Source organism: Archocentrus centrarchus, chromosome 5 (assembly GCF_007364275.1).
Source record: "Archocentrus centrarchus isolate MPI-CPG fArcCen1 chromosome 5, fArcCen1, whole genome shotgun sequence".
NCBI lineage: Eukaryota > Metazoa > Chordata > Actinopteri > Cichliformes > Cichlidae > Archocentrus > Archocentrus centrarchus.
Window position 1 is genome coordinate 19,239,426 of NC_044350.1, and position 22,440 is coordinate 19,261,865.

At 42.0% G+C, this 22,440-nt stretch overlaps 1 protein-coding gene across 1 annotated transcript; it reads left to right on the top strand.

Moving 5' to 3' along the window:
* Positions 1 to 1,320: 1,320 nt before the first annotated feature.
* wnk2 (WNK lysine deficient protein kinase 2) lies at positions 1,321 to 22,201 on the top strand. Its single transcript, XM_030728924.1, has 26 exons — positions 1,321 to 2,839; positions 6,937 to 7,109; positions 7,733 to 7,953; positions 8,813 to 8,970; positions 9,335 to 9,423; positions 9,653 to 9,872; positions 10,411 to 10,681; positions 10,939 to 11,246; positions 12,727 to 12,840; positions 13,798 to 14,220; positions 14,383 to 15,075; positions 15,699 to 15,748; positions 15,869 to 16,031; positions 16,124 to 16,240; positions 16,334 to 16,504; positions 16,661 to 16,703; positions 16,805 to 16,966; positions 17,155 to 18,020; positions 18,218 to 18,275; positions 18,382 to 18,446; positions 18,573 to 19,156; positions 19,266 to 19,498; positions 19,593 to 19,823; positions 20,825 to 20,869; positions 20,976 to 21,301; positions 21,541 to 22,201. Exons 1-26 carry the CDS (start codon positions 2,189 to 2,191, stop codon positions 21,838 to 21,840), a joined length of 6,735 nt encoding a protein of 2,244 aa, XP_030584784.1. The 5' UTR covers positions 1,321 to 2,188; the 3' UTR covers positions 21,841 to 22,201.
* The last annotated feature ends 239 nt before the right edge of the window (positions 22,202 to 22,440 follow it).

The following is a 22,440-nucleotide window of genomic DNA, read 5'->3' on the forward strand; positions in this document are numbered from 1 at the left end:
TGTATTATATTATTATGTTTTGGTTTTTAAACTGTGCGGCACAGAGCCTGTGTGTGACCAGGGGTAAATAAATGTAACCAGCTGAATAAATAGGATGTTTTTAATAGACAACACTCTACTACTACTGTTGTGCTGACCTTCTCTAAAACCCAGCTTTAATACTTTCTTTCTTTTTTCCTTTCTTTTTTTAATTGATTGTAAATTGTGGGGTGTGGGGCGTGAACTGTTTCTGGCTTCTGAAGTAGGGCATGCGAGAACATTTTACTACTACTGATTTAGGTTTATCTTTACCGGTATGATTATAATGCATCAAAAATAAAACAAACACACAAAAAACAAACAAACAGGAATAAATTTAGGCCTAAACCACCCACCACGTGATGACACAGGCAGTGGATAAAGGTTACATGGTGCTAAATCTGTTACAAGATTGCTTTGTACTACAAACCAAAGTGAGTAAAAAATGCAGGATGGCTCTTCAGCTGAAAAGGCTAAAATACTTGTGGCCATGTGTGATTACTATAGAAGATGAGGCCAGGATGGCAGGACCCCATAAAAATTTTAAACTGACCTTTTAACTGACTCATACATTTAATGCTTTCATAGTATACCCTTAAGGAAAATACTATATACTATACTATATACTATAAATCACTAAATAAAGCCATGGTTAAGGCATCATAGGGGAAAGTTGTGAATAATAGCAAAATACTCTATTAGCATTAGACTGAATATGTAAGATCTTTCTTTTTGTTATTAATTTTTCTGGTACGAAATGCTGTAATTAAAATTAGAATCAGGCAATTATAAAATAAGATAGCACATTTTCTTTACATGCTTTAAATATGTGTACTGTTTATCAGGTCTTGGTAGTTTGGGAATGTCATAAACATAATGCATAAACTGAGTTATGCTACAGAGATAACACAAGAAAATGTGTATTAATATAAGCTACTTTTTGGCTTAATAATAATTTTATTTTTTGAATGCTTTGCTTTCACGATATGGATACCAAAGATACCCTTTAACCAAAAATCAGATGGCCAATAATCCTGTAAGCACAAATAAAATGTCAAAGGGACTGAAACCTAGGTCTTTGAGAAATCCACCAGATGTTCTCATGCGTCTGTCTCCCTGCACGTCATCCATCCGGACGAGTCTGCCGTTAACACGGGGGTCCGATGCGTGTTATCCAGTAACCCACACCGTCTCTCTCGGTTGGTAGGATTTTAGTCATCTTCCCATTGGAGGCTTAGCGCGTCACGATGAGGGCGGACAGCGGTGTGGACCACACAGCCTGTGTCCGAGGAGGGTGAAGGTGCCGCCTAAAAGCGTGCCTAGTTATTGGATCCGTGTTGTTGCTAGGGGCGTGGGTTGTGCCGTGAAATGCTCTAGTTTCCCCAAATCTCAAAGAGATGAAATTTAAGAAGAAAATAGTATCATCAGCTGGACGACAGATGCGCTGAGAGAGCTGCGTGCACCGACGTGGGGCAAGCTGTGCCGCAGTGAGCATAATCTGATAAGCGCTTCTGTCCATCCTGCACTCCGCTTCAGGACGACGCAGGAGGAAAAAAAAGTATGTGCGGATGGTGAGAATAAATGAAATTATGCTGAGGTCACACTTCTCTGAGCTGATTCAGATTTTCATCCGGAACACCTGCTGTCTATTTGTATCCACCGGAGCCCGGGTTGATGCCTGCCGCGCACTTGGTTGTCCCGTGATGTGTCTTCCGAGGGGCTGGTGCGTGGCACGGTCTAAACATCCTGGCCTGTCCACTGTAGGCCCATAGACCAGCTATTTGTCTGCGGAACAAATCGCAATTTTATAGTTCGCGCTGGAGCGGGGATCTTATGCAACGTGGTCGAAACAGATTCCGTGAGCTCATAGGTTAAACTGACAGTGACATCAGGCTTAAGTCGTCTCGCTCTGTGCTGTACTGCAGCAAGGTGGACCACCAGGGCGTGAGGTGGCAGGGAGCAATGCATGCATCCTCCCGGCTGGACATTTTGATGGGATGTTCTGTGTCCTAAACAAATAAAAAACCTTAGGCCGTACACCCTGAACTGGCGAACTGCGTCACCGCGTTTGAGTGTTGCAGGTAGGCAGCAAACTCATCCACTACCGGGAGAGCGGCTCATCATCCTCCCGAAACAATGTCGCCGGTAAGTGTTTAACAGTTTAACCAGGATGGATTCGGTGGATTCAAGCAAAGATCCGCCACTGGGATCCACATTTTCCTCAGCACCTAATTTAGACTCGGACATTAATGCAAATGCCTGCAGGCCCGTATATGAGAATGGTACAGACCACAATGTCAACATACAAAACACAGCCCTGCGTGGAGCAAGTGACCCCAGCTCATACCCCTCCACAGACTACCAGGGGCTGGTCCGCCAGAGGTTCATTCGGCGGAGTCTGTGGGTGTCAGACTCCGAAGAGCCGCCAGTGGACACACCGGAGTTTGTCAACAGCAGCCCAGGACTGAACATTGACCTGCGAACCATCGTTGATCGGAGCCGGGCGCGGGTTCTACACGGGACTTCGAGCACGGACAGCCAGGTGGGCCTGAAAGACAACGCCGCAGAGAGCGTGAACGCAGATGACGAGAAGGGAGAGAGGAGCGAAATCCAACCCAAAGCAGAGGTTGTGCCGTCCGATGTCACAGGTAAAGCAGGAAGTGACGAAAACGAAGAGGAGCCCGGGATGAAGGCAGTGGCCACCTCACCCGGGGGGCGCTTCCTGAAGTTTGACATTGAGCTGGGGAGAGGGTCTTTCAAAACTGTCTATAAAGGTCTTGACACCGACACCTGGGTCGAAGTGGCATGGTGTGAGCTTCAGGTGGGTTCACTAATCATTCAGGTCCAACATCAATCAGCTAATTTAAAGCTGCAATAAACGATAGCGTCCTTTGCTGTTTTTTTCATTCATTCATTTGAAGGCTAAAAAAAGCAATACAATAATGATAATCCTTACATTTCAAATAAATAGGTTTATAAATCCCCCATCATGTATCAAACTCTCAGGCCGGGGTCAGTGGATTCTGTGTTTTATTGCTGCCTTTTGTTCTTTCCCTTGTAGGTTCAGCCAGGTCACAGGCTTAGTTATGTGACAAAAAGCTCAGCTTCAGGCTGAAACTGATTAACCAAGTTGAAGTTACAAGCATTTGTGTTACATATCACAGGATTTATGTATATATAAAAAAGACACCACTTTTTTTTCATTAACTTTTCCCCCTCAATAATCACAGTGCACAGACTTTTGTTTTTATCATTGTTTGCCTAAATGTGTCCTTATTTCCAAACATAGTTAAAATAGGAGCACTTTTCAGAGTGAGTAGTTTACAAAGATGTCGTGAAAGAAGTCTGTATCCTCCTTGTCTCCTGTACACATTATTGATTCATAAGTGAATTGAATTTCCTCAGTACTTACTCAGCCATGCCAGCAGATGAACTGAATGACACTTTAATTAGTCAGATTTGTTGAAAGGAAATATTTTAGCACGGGCTAAAAGCAGTGTTTCATATGAGTGACAGCTTGCTGTATCACTAATCTGTGTATGTGGTAATCTAATGATTAGTGTAGATGCTGTCCATGTGATATACAGATTAGTCTGTAGACAGACCTGTAGACAGTGGCTGCCCTTTCAGGGCTCAAATTGTGCTAAGCTTTTTCACTCTGCACACGTACGGGCAGACAGAAGGTTACGTTTTAAACACAGAGTGTCGTACAATTAAGAATTTCTGCGACAAACAGCAAAAATTCATGTCCTCCCCCAGAAGGTGTGGTTCTTTTTCCCAGTGTTAATTGGCTTTCACATTATACACAGGCTTAGACATTTTATAGGGGCCAGTTCACGATGAGTCACCATCTCAACACAATCTTAGAAACCTTTGATGTACATTAAATTATCACAATTACAATTAATTTATATTTTTAGTGTGGTTTCATGGAAATATTTCCCCTCCCGCTCTTGCAGAAACCAGACTCACTAAGTCTGTCCCCACAGAATAACTAATAAAAAAAATTGCAGCCATGCTGAGTAAGGCTTATAGCATTAAACGATAGTTACACTGTGCTTCAGTTTTCATTGATGCAACAGATGAAAATGAAGTTCTGATGTAGCCCCTCATTTATTCAGCATATCTCCAACTCAGTGGAAGCGACAGAACAGGGATACAAGTAATCCATTGTTACAGGCAATACCCCCATGCTTCATATTTTTAATGATCTTTCTTGCCTGTTAAAACAGAATCCAATGACTGGGCATATTTTTGAGCACTCAAACACATACCTGGATTTTACAGCAGAGTATGTATTTTGAATTTGTATAGCAGGAATGACATGCATCATGTATTATGAACTTTGCAGCAAGTGTATTTGTGCAGTATGTGTGTGTTTGTATCTGCGTGGTGTCTGAGCAGGTTCTTAGGGGAGCTCTAGTGATGATTCAACCATTCTGTCCCTAGAGATGAGGCCTTGCCCTTCAGAGCATCTGAGTCTCACTCACAAAGAAAAAAAAAAAAAAAGCTGCTGTAACTCAAATGCTGTGCCTTTATGGCCTGTACACTGTGCACATATGGGGGTAGGACTAAGAGTGAGACAGCAGAAAACTTAGATGCTCTTAGAAATATTAATGAATCAGATTTGAAGTGGAGCTTTTTTTCCTGGTGTTGAGCGAACTAGACTGCCAGTCTTACACTTACTTACCTGCTAAATTACGATCAAACAGCTGCTGACCAAGTTGTTTACCCGAAATTAGAAAATCATCTAACACAATTTAGTAAAATGCCAAAATACTTTACCACACTGAGATGTGTGCCTCACAGTTGTACATTTCGTCTGATGGCTTAGTAATGAATGTTAAACACAGATTTATATCCCTGTGCTGGAGAGTGAATCTTGCTGATGCAGGCCTCTGCACCAAGAGAGCAGAAAGGGAAAGGCTCATCTAAGGACAGCTTGCAGGATATGTAGTATTTGCTACACAGTAACCCAGGAGTTCTGTATTTATGTTAATTGCAGATTTGTGTCCACAAGACATTACTTTACTTCTAATATTGTTTGTTTTTTCATTGTGCAAAATTATGTCTCAGTAAAGACGATCCTGGTGCCACACCCTGCTTAGATCTTCTCCTTACAAAGCATCTTTAATTTGTATGAAAATTGCTTTTCACAATGGACAACAAAGATAAAGAGATGAGGCAAGCTGTAATATATCTGTCCTCGATAAGAATCAGAATTATGAGGAAAGTAGGAGCTGTACTCTTCACAGTGCTGCATGTAATATAAGACACGTTAGACTGAGCACTGTATAGATTTCTATGAGCTGTGAATGAAATCTGATTCTCCAGTATTTGTCAATAATCAATGGCACGAAATGTACAGTGGGTTATTGTACACCCCCGATATTTAAAACATCAAATGCACCTTAATGGTTCTTGCTGAAATGTATCTATGGAGACAGCCTAAAAGAAAATCTGGAGGTCATGCAGCTTTTGTTGTGGCCATCGCCTTTGAGTTGTATGTGCTATGCTGACGAGAGAGAAACAGAAATGCGGAGGGTGTTTGCTGTCAGCTGTTTTACTATTTATGCAACAGTTCAGGGAGGACAGGGGCAAAAATATCGATCCAGTTTGCACAAATCCGCTCAGGCTTGTAAAACTAAAGATGCAAAATTAAAAATGGAAATTTGTGCAATTTAATGTCTACATCAAAGATTTTTGTGAGGCTTTGGGGATTGGATGGAAAAAAAAATCAGCCTGCTGTTATAAAGTTTTAATGGAATTTTTTTTGTGTTTCAATATTTACCAGAGCAATGTTTGATGTTTATGATTAAAAACGTGATTATGGCTCATGTTTATCTGCCATGACAGATGTGTCTGTCTCTGTATCACAGCAACAGATTAAACAAGACGTTTCTCATCTGTCTTTTGAAAATGTGATTTCACTAACATTTTAGTGCTGTGTGTTTTATACACAGTGGTGATTAAGAGTAATTGGTTCAGATCCCCATGCATACACACTCAAAATGCCAAAGCTGTGTTCATTGTAAACATGAGCCACAGACTACAGAGCCCCATCATAAAGCAGATGGACTATTCAAAGGAAGCATATCTGTTCCAAATGGGAAACAGGTGAGGGGATTTATTCAAATATTTGCAAACATATATGGAAATACAGTATATGAGGCAAAATCAGAGCTTATATACTTCCTTTATTCTTCAATGCAGCCTGAACTCTTTTAGGCAGCTTTGTTGTCATTTCTTTAAGTAGTCTTTAGAAATAGTTCTCCAGGCTTCTTGAAGGACATCCAAAGCTTCTCTTTTTATGTTGGCTGCCTTTTGTTCTGTTCTCTGTCAAGATGATCCCATACTGCTTCAGTAATGTTGAGGTCCGGGCTCTGGGGAGGCTGATCCATGACTGATAGTGTTCTATTGTGTGTTTTTTTTAGATTAAATTAAAGAAATGGAAACTGATTATGTGTTTGTGACAGGCTTCAAGTAACAAAATGCCTAAAGATATAACTTAATTGTCTCTTCGCTAAGTTGTCTATGTGTAGACACAATACTGGTTGATGCCTTGTGTTAGGTGCCTCCTTTATGCTTGAATGAGTCATAGGTCTGTTAAGTGGAGTTAACAATAAAAAAAAAGAAAAGGTTTCCTCTGAAAATGGTCAGGTACAAGGACTGAACTGAAAATGAGTGAAAAAGCAGTGACCCAAAAATAACCATTTGAAAGACCTTCGGAAAGCCTGGAAACTATTACTTAAGACTATTAAACAATTACAAGAATGTCTGGCTCTGAGAAAGAGAGCACAAGAGAGAGAAAGCGAGAGAGACTACTACTGCTTCTTTATGCCATATATAAATACATCCATAAATAAATAATAAATCTATAAATAATAAAAAAAAAATGTATTTCTTCATTTTCCCCAGGAACGGAAACTGTCCAAAGCAGAGAGACAAAGATTCAAAGAGGAAGCAGAAATGTTAAAGGCTCTCCAGCATCCCAACATTGTGCGATTTTATGACTTCTGGGAATCACCGGTGAAAGGGAAGAAGTGTTTTGTTCTGGTGACAGAGCTGATGACCTCAGGGACACTAAAAACGTGAGCAGCAAAAGAAAAATATTTCCTATGATAACCTTCGTGTTATATTCTGATATGCACGTCATTCCATTAACGTGAAAAAAGGAGGTGGCAATTTGGGCACTGGTGTAGCTCAGTGGATGAGCAGGCGCCCATGTGCACCTTGGCTGAAATGCAGCGGCTTGGGTGGGAGTCCAACCTGCAGCCCTCCGTGACGTGTTCTCCCTTCACCTCGTGTCCGCTCTTCACTGCTGCACTCTCCAATAAAGGCAATAAAAGCCAGAAAATAAATCTTAACAAAAAGGAGAGAGAAAAAAAGTATTTTCTCAAAGAGTAATTAACAAATAAATTAATACACTATAGAGTGTAGGCAACACAATGGAAAAAGGTTTTCAGGCAGTCAAATTAGGAAAGTAGTTTGAGAAGGGAACAGTCATTAGAGATTCCCTTTAACTCTGTTGAATTAGCAACAGAGAAAAAGCTAATTGGATACATTTTATCAATGCAGAGGTTAGTTGGGGACAGATCTCTAAATTTGATTTTGACAACTATCATTCAGAGTGTTTAAAAAGATGGAGTCTTTACTTCTTGTCATTTGGAAAATGTAATAATGTTTTTGTTTGTTTGTTTTTATCTTCCAACAGGTATCTGAAGCGCTTTAAGGTCATGAAACCTAAAGTTCTTAGAAGCTGGTGCAGACAAATTCTCAAAGGCCTTCACTTCCTCCACACTAGAACTCCTCCGATCATCCACAGAGACCTTAAGTGTGACAACATCTTCATCACTGGTCCTACAGGCTCTGTCAAAATTGGAGACCTGGGCCTGGCAACACTCAAGAGGGCCTCTTTTGCTAAAAGTGTTATTGGTTAGTTGCCATCCAGTTAAAAAAAAAAAGACACTTTTATTGATTTGGGGACATTTACAGTACAGAAAGAACATGTAAACACAGCACTGGCACTGTTAACAGTTTGGAGTTGAGATTCTTTTACCTGATGTATCAAAGTCCAATATTCTCTCTTGTTTTGGTTTAATTTTTGGCTCTGTATTTGGTCTTTGGCTAAATACCTCACCAGTTACTCATTGAAATGTGTCAATGTGCTATGTGTTGCTGCAGGTGGTATTCGGTGTTCTTTAGAGATTTTACATTCAGTGAAATGACCAAAACTGACCCTGATGATCACAGTGAGAGTAAACGAAAACTGTAAATCTGTGTACTGCACAACCAAAATAAGGGCCCTTCTTCCTCCTATGTGTATTTTTATTGCTTCCGTTTTGTTTTTTATGTAACAAATGTTTAGCAACAATTGTTACAAAGTATAGAGCTACATTAAAAACTAGAGATCTGTGTGAAATTGGATCAGACAATCTGTGGCGCAATGAGGTTTTTGGACCATATGCAGTTTTTTTTTAAAATTAATCCTTCCTGATAAATATATTCTACTTAATATGGGCCGTTACAGAGATTGTGGGTTTCTACTTGGGCTTGTAATTAGCTTTGTGTTCACCTTAAATCTGCTATGTTTTGGTAAGTACTCTACCAAATACTCATTAAAACAGGTTAAAAAGATTCTTAACTCCCTAGCAAAGTCATGTGTGGTGATTAGAAAGTTCTTGGAATCATGATTTAATGGGCTTGATCAAATTCTGCTGTTGATGCCACTAATATTGAATTAAACCACCAGTAAGTTTGCAATTTATTGCCCTCTCTCACATTAATTTTCCAGGCACTCCAGAGTTCATGGCTCCAGAGATGTATGAGGAGCACTATGACGAGGCTGTGGATGTCTACGCCTTTGGAATGTGTATGTTAGAGATGGCAACGTCTGAATATCCCTACTCTGAATGTCAAAATGCTGCTCAGATCTACCGCAAAGTGACCAGCGTGAGTTCATGTTCATATCCTGCCATTGCTATAAAGACTTTCAGACTTTTCAGAATAATACTAATTATTCAGTTGAATTACTGTTATAATAGACAGCAGTTTCTACCTAACATAGATAATGCTGATACTTTTAATTTGGTAGATGAAAATTGCCTTGTTTCATTCTAAAACTCTAAAGCTCCACTTGCACATCAGAAGCTCCTTATTCCCAGGGCTCGGATGTCTGAAAGAAGATTTTACAGAGTCTGTATTTAATGGTTTTTATATAGTTTAGGCAGAAGTTTCTTTTGTTATTTGATTTTTCTGAATTCCTTCTGTTTAAAATCTGTTATTTGGTAAGCTAAGACATGGATTATTTTTTTAGGGGGTGAAACCTGCCAGCTATAGCAAAATCCGTGACCCAGAAATTAAGGAAATAATCGGGGAGTGCATCTGTCACAGATGGGAAGAAAGGTAATTGGAGCAGAACCCGTGCTTTTGTCTTGTGACACATTTTCTGTGTGGGTAGAGACTGACCCTTCTCTTAAATCTGTGTTGTTTTGTTTCTCCTCCTGCAGTGTGACGTTAATACCACTATTTGACTCTGACATAGTTTGTACTCCTTTGTGTTGTACATCATTAGGTTTTACTGTGACAGTGGCATGTAGTGCAGATCTGTAGTGTGTGTTTGCATTTCCTGCAGGTACTCCATCAAGGACCTCCTGAATCACGCCTTCTTTGCAGAGGACACAGGTGTGAGGGTGGAGCTCAATGAAGAAGATGATGGGAAAAAAACATCAATTGCTCTAAAGCTGTGGGTTGAAGATCCTAAAAAACTGAAGGGCAAATACAAAGACACTGGTGCCATTGAGTTTACCTTTGACTTGGTGCATGAGGTCCCAGAAGTTGTTGCCCAAGAAATGGTAAAGATTTTTTTTTATCTCTATATATGTTTTATTACAAAAAAGCACATGTGAGTATAAACAGAAAATGAAGCAATTGTTGTACGCACAGGATGGATCTGCTTCTTTTTTTTTCAGTCATAGCCAGGGCCTGTCCATGTTCCTGTTAATCTAATCTATAACCATAACAAAAATACTTCTACTTGCAGTGCTTTAACAGTTTGCTGTCATGGTAGGCTATTTCAAGGCAATTTCTGTTATTTCCTGTGATGAAGCAGTCGTGCTATAAGCATAATAATTTACAAAGTTAAACTGGCTAATTATATTAAGGCCATCATTACTTTGGAACACACCCTTTGGTGTAGGTCTTTAGGAGTTATGTTAGGAGCTGGTCACAGGTCTATAGTGTGTCGCCTGTAATGACATGACTTCAGGCATGCACTGTATTCACTGAAACTAGAGCAACTGATCAGCTGACCTTTTGCTCTTCATTCAAACTTATGATAATGCAGGATAGACAGTTCTGATCTGCAGTGAGTATCTTGCCTGTGCCCTGTAGGTGGAGTCAGGTTTCTTCCTGGACTGTGATGTGAAGATTGTTGGGAAGTCCATCAGAGACCGTGTAGCTCTTATCAAATGGAGGAGGGAGCGGACTGCCTCACCAAATGGCAATAGTGAGACACCTGTGAAGAAAATTCAGCAGAACCTACTGCAGGTTCCCACTGCTGGCGTACCACAGGGTGCCACATTAGCCACTGCAGATTATGAAGACCAAGAGTTGGAGCAGCAGACTCTGATCTGCACCGTGCCCGCTGCCACATCTACCATGTGTAAGAAACTGAAATTAGAATATCATGCAAATTTGTGGTTTACTGTTACTAAAAATGGTTTTAGTGAACCTAAGAGAGAATCAGACATATGGTTGCTGCAGTGTCTGAGTAATGCCAAATTATGTGATGTCATTCAGCATTTGAATTAAGATTCTACTGCACTGTCTCCTTCTCCTCATCTCTTTTTTAGTGTCTGTCCTTCCTGCATAAGGCATCACAATGAATTATAATTTTTTTTATACGCTCTATTATTACAGCTGACAGTGGAGTGAGTTCCACCATGCAATTAGATGAGCTAAACAATCAGCAGAATGGCCCCTACCAATTGCTTCAAGAGCCCATTACCACAGCTCAGATTATCTACAGTCCTCCTGTGCAGACGGACCCTCAGCTGCATCAGGGACACTACCAGCAGTCGACTGAACAGGCCTCACATGACACCTACTCACAAGCATCCACGCAGTTACACCAAGGAGCGTACCAGCAACCCACAGGCCAGCTGCACCCTGCGGCCTTTCAGCAACCTGCAGCACAACTGCACCAGGGGCCTTATCAGTGTCAAACAGTGAGTTTACTTCCTAGTAATGGCCTAGGAATTATATTTCTCATATCATATTTTTTGCAACTTGTTTTTTCTTTCTTTCTAATATCTTTTATCTATTTTTCAAGTTCTTTTCTCAAATAACTAAAACTTTATCTTCTTTTTTGGAATGATACCTCATCAGCGTCACTACAGTGATCCCTTTGTATGCCATGAGAACCTGCTCATCACTGAAAGCACTATGTGTCTTAGGCGTGGCAGCACCTCCGTGGTTGAGATGGTAAAGTGTAGGACACAGTCACTAACTAAAACGGTGACTCCACTTCCCTGCTTGTGTCCGTTACAGGATCTGTCGTCAACAAATAGCACAGAGAGTCCAATGCATGATACAAACTGCCTATATGCTAACTCTGCCCAGAATCCATCATTATTATCTCCTTTCTTGCTCCCTCATCAGCACTCTCATCATGACTCAGCAAGTCATTTCAATTCACCTCACCTTCCCTTCAATTTACAACCTCCCTCAGAGCTGCCTCTGAGTGTCCCACGCAGCCCAGGGCCTCATCAACACTGCAAGGCTTGCATGTCTGTCCTCCAAAAGGACAGGACAAAGGGAGGCGGATCACTGGGACACACACACAAACCTACTTTGACCACATCTACCCAGTTTTCTCCAGTCTCAAAGCCAAGTTCGCCCACATCTCTTCATCTGTCAAGGTCTCCTCCTTCTCTGCCTGCTCGTTTGGCCTCACCCACGACCCCATCATCAAATGATCAGCCAGTTCTGGTGACTTCTCCTTCACATCTTTCCCCACCTTCACAAGTTGTGCTCCCACGGAATTTGTATGAAGGTGGAGATCTCACTCTTCTCAACTACTGTCTCCATCACATTGTCAGTCGCAGGACCAGCTCCCCCACCCTCTCTGATAGAGTTATTAACCATCCACCTCACAGCTACGGGGAGGTTGGGGTTGGTAGTTCTTCAGTAAGTGACCATAAAGACAAGAGTCAGAGCCTGGATACTCCATTCTACTGTTCTCCAAATGCGGATAAGAAGCTGCTGTTATCCCCACATCACAGCAAAGGCAGAGCAAATTCTCTGGTGGGTTAGACAAGAAGACTTGGTGTAGCTTAAAATGCCATAACAGCAGCCTACTGTACCTTTCCTGATCCTGCAAGCTGCCTCTCTCCCCTGGCCAGTACGTTAACACCCAGTTTTTGCTCTTGCTTAATCAACCTTAAGGGCTGAATTATTAGCTCAAAAGCATTTCTCTTAGCATGATGAATGGGCAAACGATAGACAGAGGCTGCAACTTTCCGTTTCCATTTTAACTTCCCTTAATGAACCATTCCACCTTCTAAAAACTTCCCCCTGTATTTCCTTGCTAGTGACCACAACTGCTTTGACAAGCTAAACTACGAGCCACTTTTGTTTTAGCGAATGCAAACTCTTACTATACAATAATATGTCTAAACACAGGTCTCCCGTATGTGTTTCTGACAGACAGTTTCTGCTCCGATTATGCCAGCCGCTACTGCTAACCAGAGTAGACCATGCTTTCCAGCTGCAGCCCCAACTCTACAGACACAACTCACTGCCCAACCCAACCAAGAGCAGGTACTGCATGCATCTGACTGTAACAGACCCTGGCAACATCTGCAGTGAGACACAAAAATCTGAATTATGAAGCAACAGTTCTGAAGTCACCCATTAAGCCCACTCAGCTACCTGGCTATCCCATATAAATGTGTTAACCCAACAGCAGACATAGCATGCTTGGGATTTGCTTGCAGGACCTTGTCAAAGTAGTCTTTGACATGCAATATAAAAAATGTTCTTTCAACTTTTAAACACCGAACTAAAACATGCAATATTATGGAAGTTAAGCTGCCATTTGATTTTAGTGGTGCTGGCCATTTTAAGTAAGGTGTTTCTAGTGCTGTGTGTGAGGTGGGTAAAAAGCATCTGATTTTCCCTTTTGCATTAAATGTGTACTGTATATCTGTGTATATGTGTGTGACGTGAATAGTTATTCGTGTGGTTTGTGTTTCCTTCCCATTTATCTCTCCTCACTGTAGTGCCCTCTCCAACCAGCTGCTATCCTGCCCAAGGTAGAGCAGCATGCAGAATAACTGAATCATAAGTCTTCTTGCTCTGTGGCTCACTTGTAACAAAGTGAAGCTGTTAGACTATTTAATAATTAGTTTGAATTCCCAATTCCAATTTCAGATTCATATTCATATTGTCAAAAAACAAAAGAAACAAAACAAACAAAACCCCCCAAACATTTCATTTCCTTTCTTAGCTATTATCTGCAGGCCAGCCTGTATCCCACCTGAGTCCTCCTGACACATCCACCAGTTTTCCACAGTTAGTCTCCAGTGCTCCTTCCCCACTTCTACCCCTGCAGATCAGCACACAGGTGTGTTGTGGTAGCATTTAGAAGACAACAACAAATCTTCCTGCAAAATGTTAGCATAGGTAGCATGAGTAATAAATAAGGGGCCTGTGTGAATGTTATTTCTACTGGTTGTCTTTGTTCATTTTATATCATTTTCCCTTTTTCTTTCCCAGTTTTCCTCACCATATCCAGTTATTCAAACAGGGGGCCACAAGCCTCCCCCCGTCTCCTCAACTCCTCTGCCATCTGTCTACAACAGCAATGACGCCACTATGTCTAGCACCTATTATTCACATTCACCCCATCGCCCCTCCCTTCCTCTGACTCCTCATGCTGTCTTGCCATCTATGTCTTCTCTTGGCACTCCTCAGACTCCTCTGTCCACACCTCAGCATGTACCCAGTGTGGCATTCCCCATCCCACTTTTTGCCATGTCCATGTCCTCAGCAGTGTCCCAGCAGCAGGGCAGCCCCTCTACATCTCATCCAAACCTTGGAAGTTTCCATTCCATCCATCCCTTACCTTTCTCTCAGGTACAACCCACCCCATACCCTGCCCCCAATCCTGAGTACGATCTGACTGAGCAGCCTGTGCAGGTGAATATTTCACTCAGTTCTCACTGTATGGTTGGTTGGGTCATAGGAAATCTGTAATGCTAAGGTGGCATTGATGCTTGCTCGGCATGCGTTTGGAGACTCAAAAACAAACAGTACTTATACTAACTGATGAACATTTTTTTTAATGTGCTTGTTTTTCAGATGCAACCAGTTACTCCACATGGTACTCTGGGAGATGTTCAGCTGTTAGGTGGAGTTCACCCTGTTTTGCCTACGGTTCAGACTTCTCAGTGGGTAAGGGGAGCAGATTCAGAAACTATCGCAGCTGGTCTTGACTTAGCTCCTACAATTTCAGCTCCAGTCCCAGCCCCAGCATCAATCCCAGTCCCACCTACAGTTGATACTCAACCCCCAGTGCAAAGTCCAGCTCTGGTGGGAGCACAAAACCAACTTCACGTCCCAGTATCAGCTCAGGCCACAGCTATGTCTCAACCCCCAACCGCAACCCTTCTTAAGTCCCCCATTTCAATCCCAATACAAGTTCCAACAGCAGTTCAAGCTGCAGTCTCAGCCCCAGTTCAAGCACTAGGATCAGCATCCGGTCCCATTTTGGAACAAACAGAAGTCTACTCTGTGAGCTCCGACATACTCTCAGTCAAACCCCAACTGTCAGTCCCAGGCTTGGTTTCGGGCCCAAACACGGTCACTCTGCCAGCACCAGTTCAGGCTGCAGCTCCTGTTCCCACCCCAGCTTCTGTGACAGCTTCAGTCCCAGCTCCAGTTCTGCAGCCTCCTGGCATCCAGACAGCAGTCTCAGTACCTGAGTGTTCCAGTCAGCCTGCAACTCAGCAAAACGTAGAGATGACATCTGCATCTAGCACCCCTCAACAAGAGGTAGTGATGAAGCAAAATTTTGTAAATATTTGAGAGTAATACTAATTTACACCCTTTTGTAAATTCTATAAAATTTACCTGTACTTGATGAAAATTGTTTCTGCATATACAGTCATTTATAAAGAAGGTTTTCACAGGACTCTATGGAGACCTATGAGAAACTACGTACACTAGCCAGGTGCTTCTAATCAAATGCGCTTGATAAACTGATCATCAGCAAATGTGGCCACCTCTATAAAAGTAGAGGTTCTGGGAGTTTGCTGACCACAAGTATTCAGGGGTGTGTTAACACAGTGCCACAATTTTTCCAGGAGTGGATGTCTCAGAAAATTCACCCCAAGATCAGCCCGTACAATCCTCAGAAAAAACTTTCTTTTTCACATGACTGTATTAAGACTAATTGCTGTTCAGAAAGCATGTTCAGACTGCAGCCTGCTTTTCAAATTACATTCACATCAGTTTTATGCATCAGTCCCATCATGACACCAGCTTCTCAATGCTGCAAGTCTCTGAGTTCAAAAAGTAACAACACACATTAACCATATTAGTATTACTTAGTCCTTCAGTGGTCCATTCTGCATAAAATAAAACTGTTTTGCACATTCACATTTTTCTATCCTCAGGAGGTGCTTCGGGACAAACCAATATCTTTACCCAGTTATGCATTTGACAGGTGTGTGTCTGGTTTTTCATCTGTTTCTACTTCTTTTCAGATTTTATCTTTATAATTTTGTATGACGAAAACGTGCCACTAGCTCCATGCTACACTGTCTCTAAATGATTGTTTCTTTAGTCTCAAGTCTGATATACCATCTGGTAAGGAAACAAGTGATGGCTATGAAAGCATTACTAGTGTGGGAAAGGGAGATGGGAAACCGAGGAAACATCACCGCAAGTCTGCCCGCACACGTTCCAGGCAAGAAAAGACCAGCAAACCCAAACTGAGCATGCTCAATGTGAGTCATGGTGAAATCTGTGGCATCAAAGTTGACAATTTCTCTAAATCTTTGATTTTTCTGATTGTAAAGTGTAAGCATTGCTCCCACAGGTTTGCAATACTGGTGATAAAATGGTCGAATGCCAGCTGGAGACTCACAACCACAAAATGGTGACATTTAAATTTGATCTGGATGGAGATGCTCCTGAGGAAATAGCTACTTACATGGTTAAGTCATACTTGTACAATCTAGAATTTTTGCTTAATCATTTCATAATTTTTCCATTATTGTTCAACATATTAACAGCTGTATATCTACAGGTAGAGAATGGCTTCATCTTGCTGTTAGAAAAGGAGATCTTCATTGACCAGCTGAAGGATATTGTGGATAAAGCTGAAGATGTGCTGAATGAAGACATGGAGGGTGAAAGGGACACAGCCCTGAGTTGCAGTCCTTTACAAGGCCAGACATTTGAAGGGCTAATAGGAGAGGTAAGAAGTGGTTAAATACACTGCATGCTTGACAATATAATAAATCTAGATATGAACAGTAACATATTCAAGAACATGGATTGATTCAGACAAGTAAATAGAATGGCAAAGCAATTTGTATACTGACTTAGCTTGCATCTGTATATTTCTTTATAGAGTCAGCAGCCTGGAGGATCTCAATCTGTCTATCAGCAAAATGGTATAACACTATTCTCCTTAAAACAATGTGCATGTCTGGTAAATCCGTTTTTGCTCATTACACTGACCTTTAAAAAAAAAAAAAACTGTTTTCCATTTCAGTTCTTCATACAGGAAAGAGATGGTTTATAATCTGCCCTGTAGAGGAGATACCCACATCCAGTCAGGAGACCCCCTCTGACGGGACAACTATGCACTCACCCGGAAGCTCAGCTGCTACCCAGCCTGCTGACAGCAGCACTGCAAAGCCCTCTACATCCAGAGGTGACTGGCAATTTTCCCATAATATCTGCCAGCTTGAAGGAGCAACAACTCCACCTGGTGGCAGCATAATTAAAGAACTCCTTCTGTTCAAATGGGCAAAAAATGACTTTGCACTAAATGAAGTTGATATTTTTTGGAATCTAATAATATTGTGTATTTGCTTCTCCTTTATTTTTTACCTTTTGCAGAAGAGGGTTCATCTTCCACAATGTCTGGGGGAAGTGGAGGTTTCTCTTATGACGTGTATGGATTCTGTAGTCCTCCAATAATGTCTAACACAGACCCGCTCCTCTTGGCCACTCTGTCACCTCCTGTTTCTGCGCCCCCGACTCTACAGTCAGTGGCATCAGTAGAGCCAGCAGGCAGTTCAGTGCAACCTAGCATGCAAGCCCAGCCAGCGAAAGCGCAAACATTGCCCCCATCATCCCCACATACTTCTTTCCCTGTGGAAGATTCAAAGGGATCCCCACTAGGCTCCATCTCACCAATCCATGCATCTCAGAAGCTGCCTGATATGTCATGTCCAGTTTCTATTGCTGACGATGTGCCCTGCTGCCCTCTGGTCATGCCCCTCTCTCTCGATGTGAGCACTTCACAGGTTGGATCACCACTTACTCTTCCGCTCCAGGAGCCAGGATCAGTTAAAGAGCCACCGTCTGTCTCCTATGCCCCTGCAGCACGGAGTGAGCGACTACAGCAGCCTGTGGTGCTGCATCAGCCTTTTGCCACTGTGGGAGGGACCAAAGTTTCCTCATTACCCCAGAGTCCAGCACCATCCCAGCATGGTGCAGGTCCCAGTGAGTCTGATGGTGAAGGAAGACTGGGTCGTAGTGGCTTTGTGGACAGCACCATAAAAACCCTTGATGAAAAACTAAGGAATTTGCTCTACCAGGAGTATGCTCCCATGTATCCATCAGGCAGCGCTGCAGAGACACCAGGGTCTGGCACAGAGTACATCCAGTCTCCTCCTGGTCCAGACAGTGCCACAGGAGGTTCAGGAAACAGCACACCAGGGCCAATAGGGGATGGACGCTACAGAGCAGGAGAACAGCTGGTAAGTATAATCTCCCAAATATTGCCATTTTCAGTTATTTTCTACACGGAAAGACATTGTAGTTGTTTAAGGGATTTCAAGAAAAAAAGCACTGCTGAGCTACTGCAAGATGGCATGACAAACATTTAGTTGGATATTCCTTATCAAAGTGCTGAAAGGACAATGAGTAATAGCTTGTATCCTGTCCCCTCTATAAGCCTCAAATTCCAGAGAGAATGGATAGTTTGAGCACACTGAGTGATTCAGCTGTGTGTGGTATGTAAAGCATTGCAACACAATCAGCATAGTTATCTTATAAGCAATATTACATATTAGTTGACTGCAGTGCCACAATTTTAGTATCGTGTAAATTTTTTTCCAGCATCTCTGTCGAGAAGACACGTTCCTCACTCTGCTTCATGCTCTGGAACAAGAGGCCGATTTAAGGTACGAACGAGAGATTTTTCACATATTTAAAGGGAAGCTAGAACTGTATTTCCAAGCGTTCAGCTACATTTGCTGTTCCACAAGCTTCATGATTCCATACAGTTACCCCGTCTGTGCTTTTGGTAGATCATTTCTGTACCTCCTGAAGTGGCCAACAGACGAGATGTGAAGCAAAGGAGCTGGAGCAGCGCTGCCTCCCCAGCGCACCCTGTAGGGTACAGTAGGGAGCATGGGCAACCTGATACCATGGCTACCTCAACTACAATTGGCCGTTTCTCTGTAGTGAGCACTGAAGATGACATTACACAGAGGACACGTTGTAGCCGCTACTCTGCCCCACCTGATTTCTATCTGGACACGCCTCCTTCTAATGCCAAGCGGGGTTCCTTACCTCGTGCTATGACCTCCGTCCCTGTGGATGTCACGATCCATGCTCGCTTCCTCTCCTCAGATTCAGGGGCTGAGAGCAGCCCTGCAAAGCTGACTCCTGCCACCCCATCTCAACAGTCTCGCTCTGAGCGCAGAGGAAGCGACCTCATGAAAAGGGCAGTGGCCTTTCTCCGTCGTTCTGGTCGCAGCAGCAGTGTGCAGAGCTCTGACTCACCAAGTAGGCATGGAGGGGTGCACGGCTCGGCCTATGCCAGCAGTGATAATGACTCAGAGATGGAGGACTCAGACATAAAGAGGGAGCTGCAGAGACTCAGGGAGAAGTAAGCATAGCTTGCTGTTCACTTTCTGTCATACAGCATATCTGTATATGAGGATATTTTGTCATTTAGCGTGTAAGTCATTATTATTTTCCTCCCTGCATTCCCACAGACATCTGAGGGAAATCTCAGAGCTGCAGGCCAATCAGCGAGGGGAAGTGGAGCTGCTGTATCGAAAACTTGGCAAAGTTCCTCCTCCTGGCCTGGGTCTGTCACATGTTGCACCACATGCCAGCCGCAGAAAGAGGTCCAGCAAGCACAGGCTGAAGCCAGGCAAACTTCTCAGCCCTCTGGTTCAGCAGTTTAGAAATGTCACGACCAAAACTGGTGACTCTAGCAGAGCTAGTGAGTGCTTTTGCTGAAATCTCAGCAGTAAAAGTTAAATATATACTGAAATAGTATTAATTAATGACACCCTCTTTCATTTGTGTATCTTTAGGTGCTGCTACAGGTACCGGCGACACCACAGTTAGTTTAAATGGGTCTCCAGCTAAAGGGTCTTTCCCCACTCACAGCAGGGCCCGGTCATGCACCAGCCACCTTCCCAGCTCAACCTCAGAGCCTGTGCAGACTCAGCAGCCCTGTTCCCTTAAAGGTTCTTTGTCTTCTGATAATATTTATGCTGGACTACATGGAGATGGAAGTGGCACACAAGCACCACCGGGACAAGGTACCACCCACCCTCATTCAACCGAGTATTAATAAAATTAAAAAAATGTAGTGTTGCTTTGTTTAATGACATTGGCAGTATAGTGTGTACTCTTCTTACACTGTTGTCTTCTTCCCTTGATTATGCTCTTCTACAGGCTGGTCTAATTACCCTCAACCATCTGAGAGAGTGACCTATAAATCAAGTAGCAAGCCACGAGCTAGATTTCTCAGTGGGCCTGTGTCTTTATCTATCTGTTTGTATCTCTTCTCTTCCCGCATAGCTTCACATTTTTGTTTTCCATATTTTCAGAAAAACTACTTTTAGTCCACAGATTTTTTTCTTCTGTGCTTGGCAAAATATTCTGCAACACTGGGGATTTTTTTTTTGGCCTCTTTGTTATTAGTTGGTATTTTACTGTGTTTTTGCTGTCATGAAAAAATATCGCTTATTCAAATGACCAATGTGATTTTTTTTTTTTACACAATTTTCCTGAAACAAAGATAGATTGAGAATGTTGCCCAGTAGCTATCAGTCTTTTTTTTTATTATTATTTATTATTCACTAGTTTGAGGTTTGGATAATCAAAGTTCATTTTTATCAGTAATGGGTTTTACTTCACATTTCAAGCGTCTCGCACTGATTTTTCTGCTTTTTGTCCACACTAGACTTATAAATCTTGCATTACTAGGAAATTGACTTGCATGCCTCATGCATCCCAATCTACTACAGATTGTTTAGTCATGCTTCTTTTTGCCCTTTATTATCTGTTTGCTGTCTATGTCACTCTAATATTCTGCACTTTGTGATGCCTCTGACATGGGTCATCTGCATGATTTGCTAAATACATGGACTGTTTGGTTGAAGGGAAATGATTGCTTTGTTTACCCATTTGTTAGTGTGATTTTATTCCCTTGTTTTGCAGCACTCAGTAGCTTTGTTTTGCACTGCTCCCCATTACCGACTATTATAACTTGCTGATGAAAGCAGCAACTTGTGTTCATCTTTTTTTTGTCTCGTAGGGGCGACGCTGAAGAGACTTTGTCTTGGCAAAGAGCGTGGTAGCAGTATGTAAAATTACTCTCATTAAGAAATCATTTATTCATAAGTCACGTTGTTTATATCAGCCTAATCAGTGTATTAAACAAGGTGTTTGTATATGTGTGTTTTCAGGGTCTGGAGCTTCAGCATCTGGGAGTTCCAATCAATCACAGCAGCTGCCTGGTGGTGTCACACCTCCACATTTGCCAGTGATGGGCCTTGCCCAAGCTCAAGCCAATAACAGCAACAACAAAACAGGCACATACAGTAGCACATCCACGAGCCAAGCCAATGATAGCAATCTGCCTGAAGATTTGCAGCGACTAATGGATGACTGGGCACAGGAGGTTTTGATTGTCACCCACCGGCCTCGCACCAACTCTCTAAGTATCAGTGGACCCCAGCTTTGGGCTCAGGATCCACCTCAAACAAGTGTACAGCTTGCTAGGGCTTCAGATGTAAGTTTCATGGTAATAATTTATTTCATAAAAGAGGTATTGCATATATCCTGTGTTTAAATAATGAGGATTGACATGTATACAACTATACCAATGACTATATCTTCAAAATGCCTTAAATTTGTAGAGCTCATTAGCTAAGAGAGCTCATCACCTGCTCTCACAAGTCTAGCTATCGTTGCTTTTATAGGCAAAAGTGTTGTGTGCACTATTTACTTTGAAATATGTAACTCTTTTAGGTAACGCCATGGACAGCTCCAGGACCAGAGGCCTGCAGTCTGCCGCTGTCCTGGCCTGACAGTCCTGGGTCAACAATGATCATCCCCCCAACAGGGCCCCATCCCTCTTATCAGCTTCACTCTCCTGTTCCATCCAGGGCCTTGCCCTCACCTCTCTCTATTAGCCAGTGGCCTGGGTTCTTCTTCCCCCTTCCTTCAGGAGTCTTTGCCTTTTCTGCTGTGTCCTCAGCCCAGGATACCCAGAGCCCCATTTCAGCACCATCATATAATCAAACCGAATCCAAGGCGAGGACTCTCTAATCTGAGTAGCATTGTGTCTTCCAACTCTGTTACCAAAAATATATATCTCATTAGAGTTTAGTCAATCTTATGTGCATAGTACTGTATATATATATATGTATAGATATAGATATATATATACATAACCAGCATGTATGTAACCATATGTACATAGTCATCTCCAATCTATGTTAGTTACATTTTGCATCAACATACCTCATGTCCATATTACAGTGCATAATCCTTGAGTGCAGTCCAATTGTAATTAGCTGAATCAGACATTAAAATGCAGATTGTCATTGTTTATGTATGTACATTGCCACTGTATTTCTCATTCATACTGTGTTCATATAAATAGTTGATGTTTGTGTTGCTCATCTCAACTGTGTATATATATATATATATATATATATATATATATATATATATATATATATATATATATATATATATATATATATATATATATATATATATATATATATATATATATAAGCTGCCGAGTGTAGAGTGTATATATGAATTGTTGTTAGTCTGTAAATAGCTCCTGTGTTTGTACAATTACCATTAGATAATCTGTAGGTCGGTGCTGCAGTTATGTGTCTTAATGCAACACCTTAT

Coding starts and splice junctions, on each gene's coding strand:
- wnk2 (XM_030728924.1), top strand. CDS start 2,189: ATGGATTCGGTGGATTCAAGCAAAGATCCGCCACTGGGATCCACATTT. Junction 16,967..17,154: donor AAAGCCCTCTACATCCAGAG/GTGACTGGCAAT, acceptor TACCTTTTGCAG/AAGAGGGTTCATCTTCCACA. Junction 21,302..21,540: donor AGCTTGCTAGGGCTTCAGAT/GTAAGTTTCATG, acceptor TAACTCTTTTAG/GTAACGCCATGGACAGCTCC.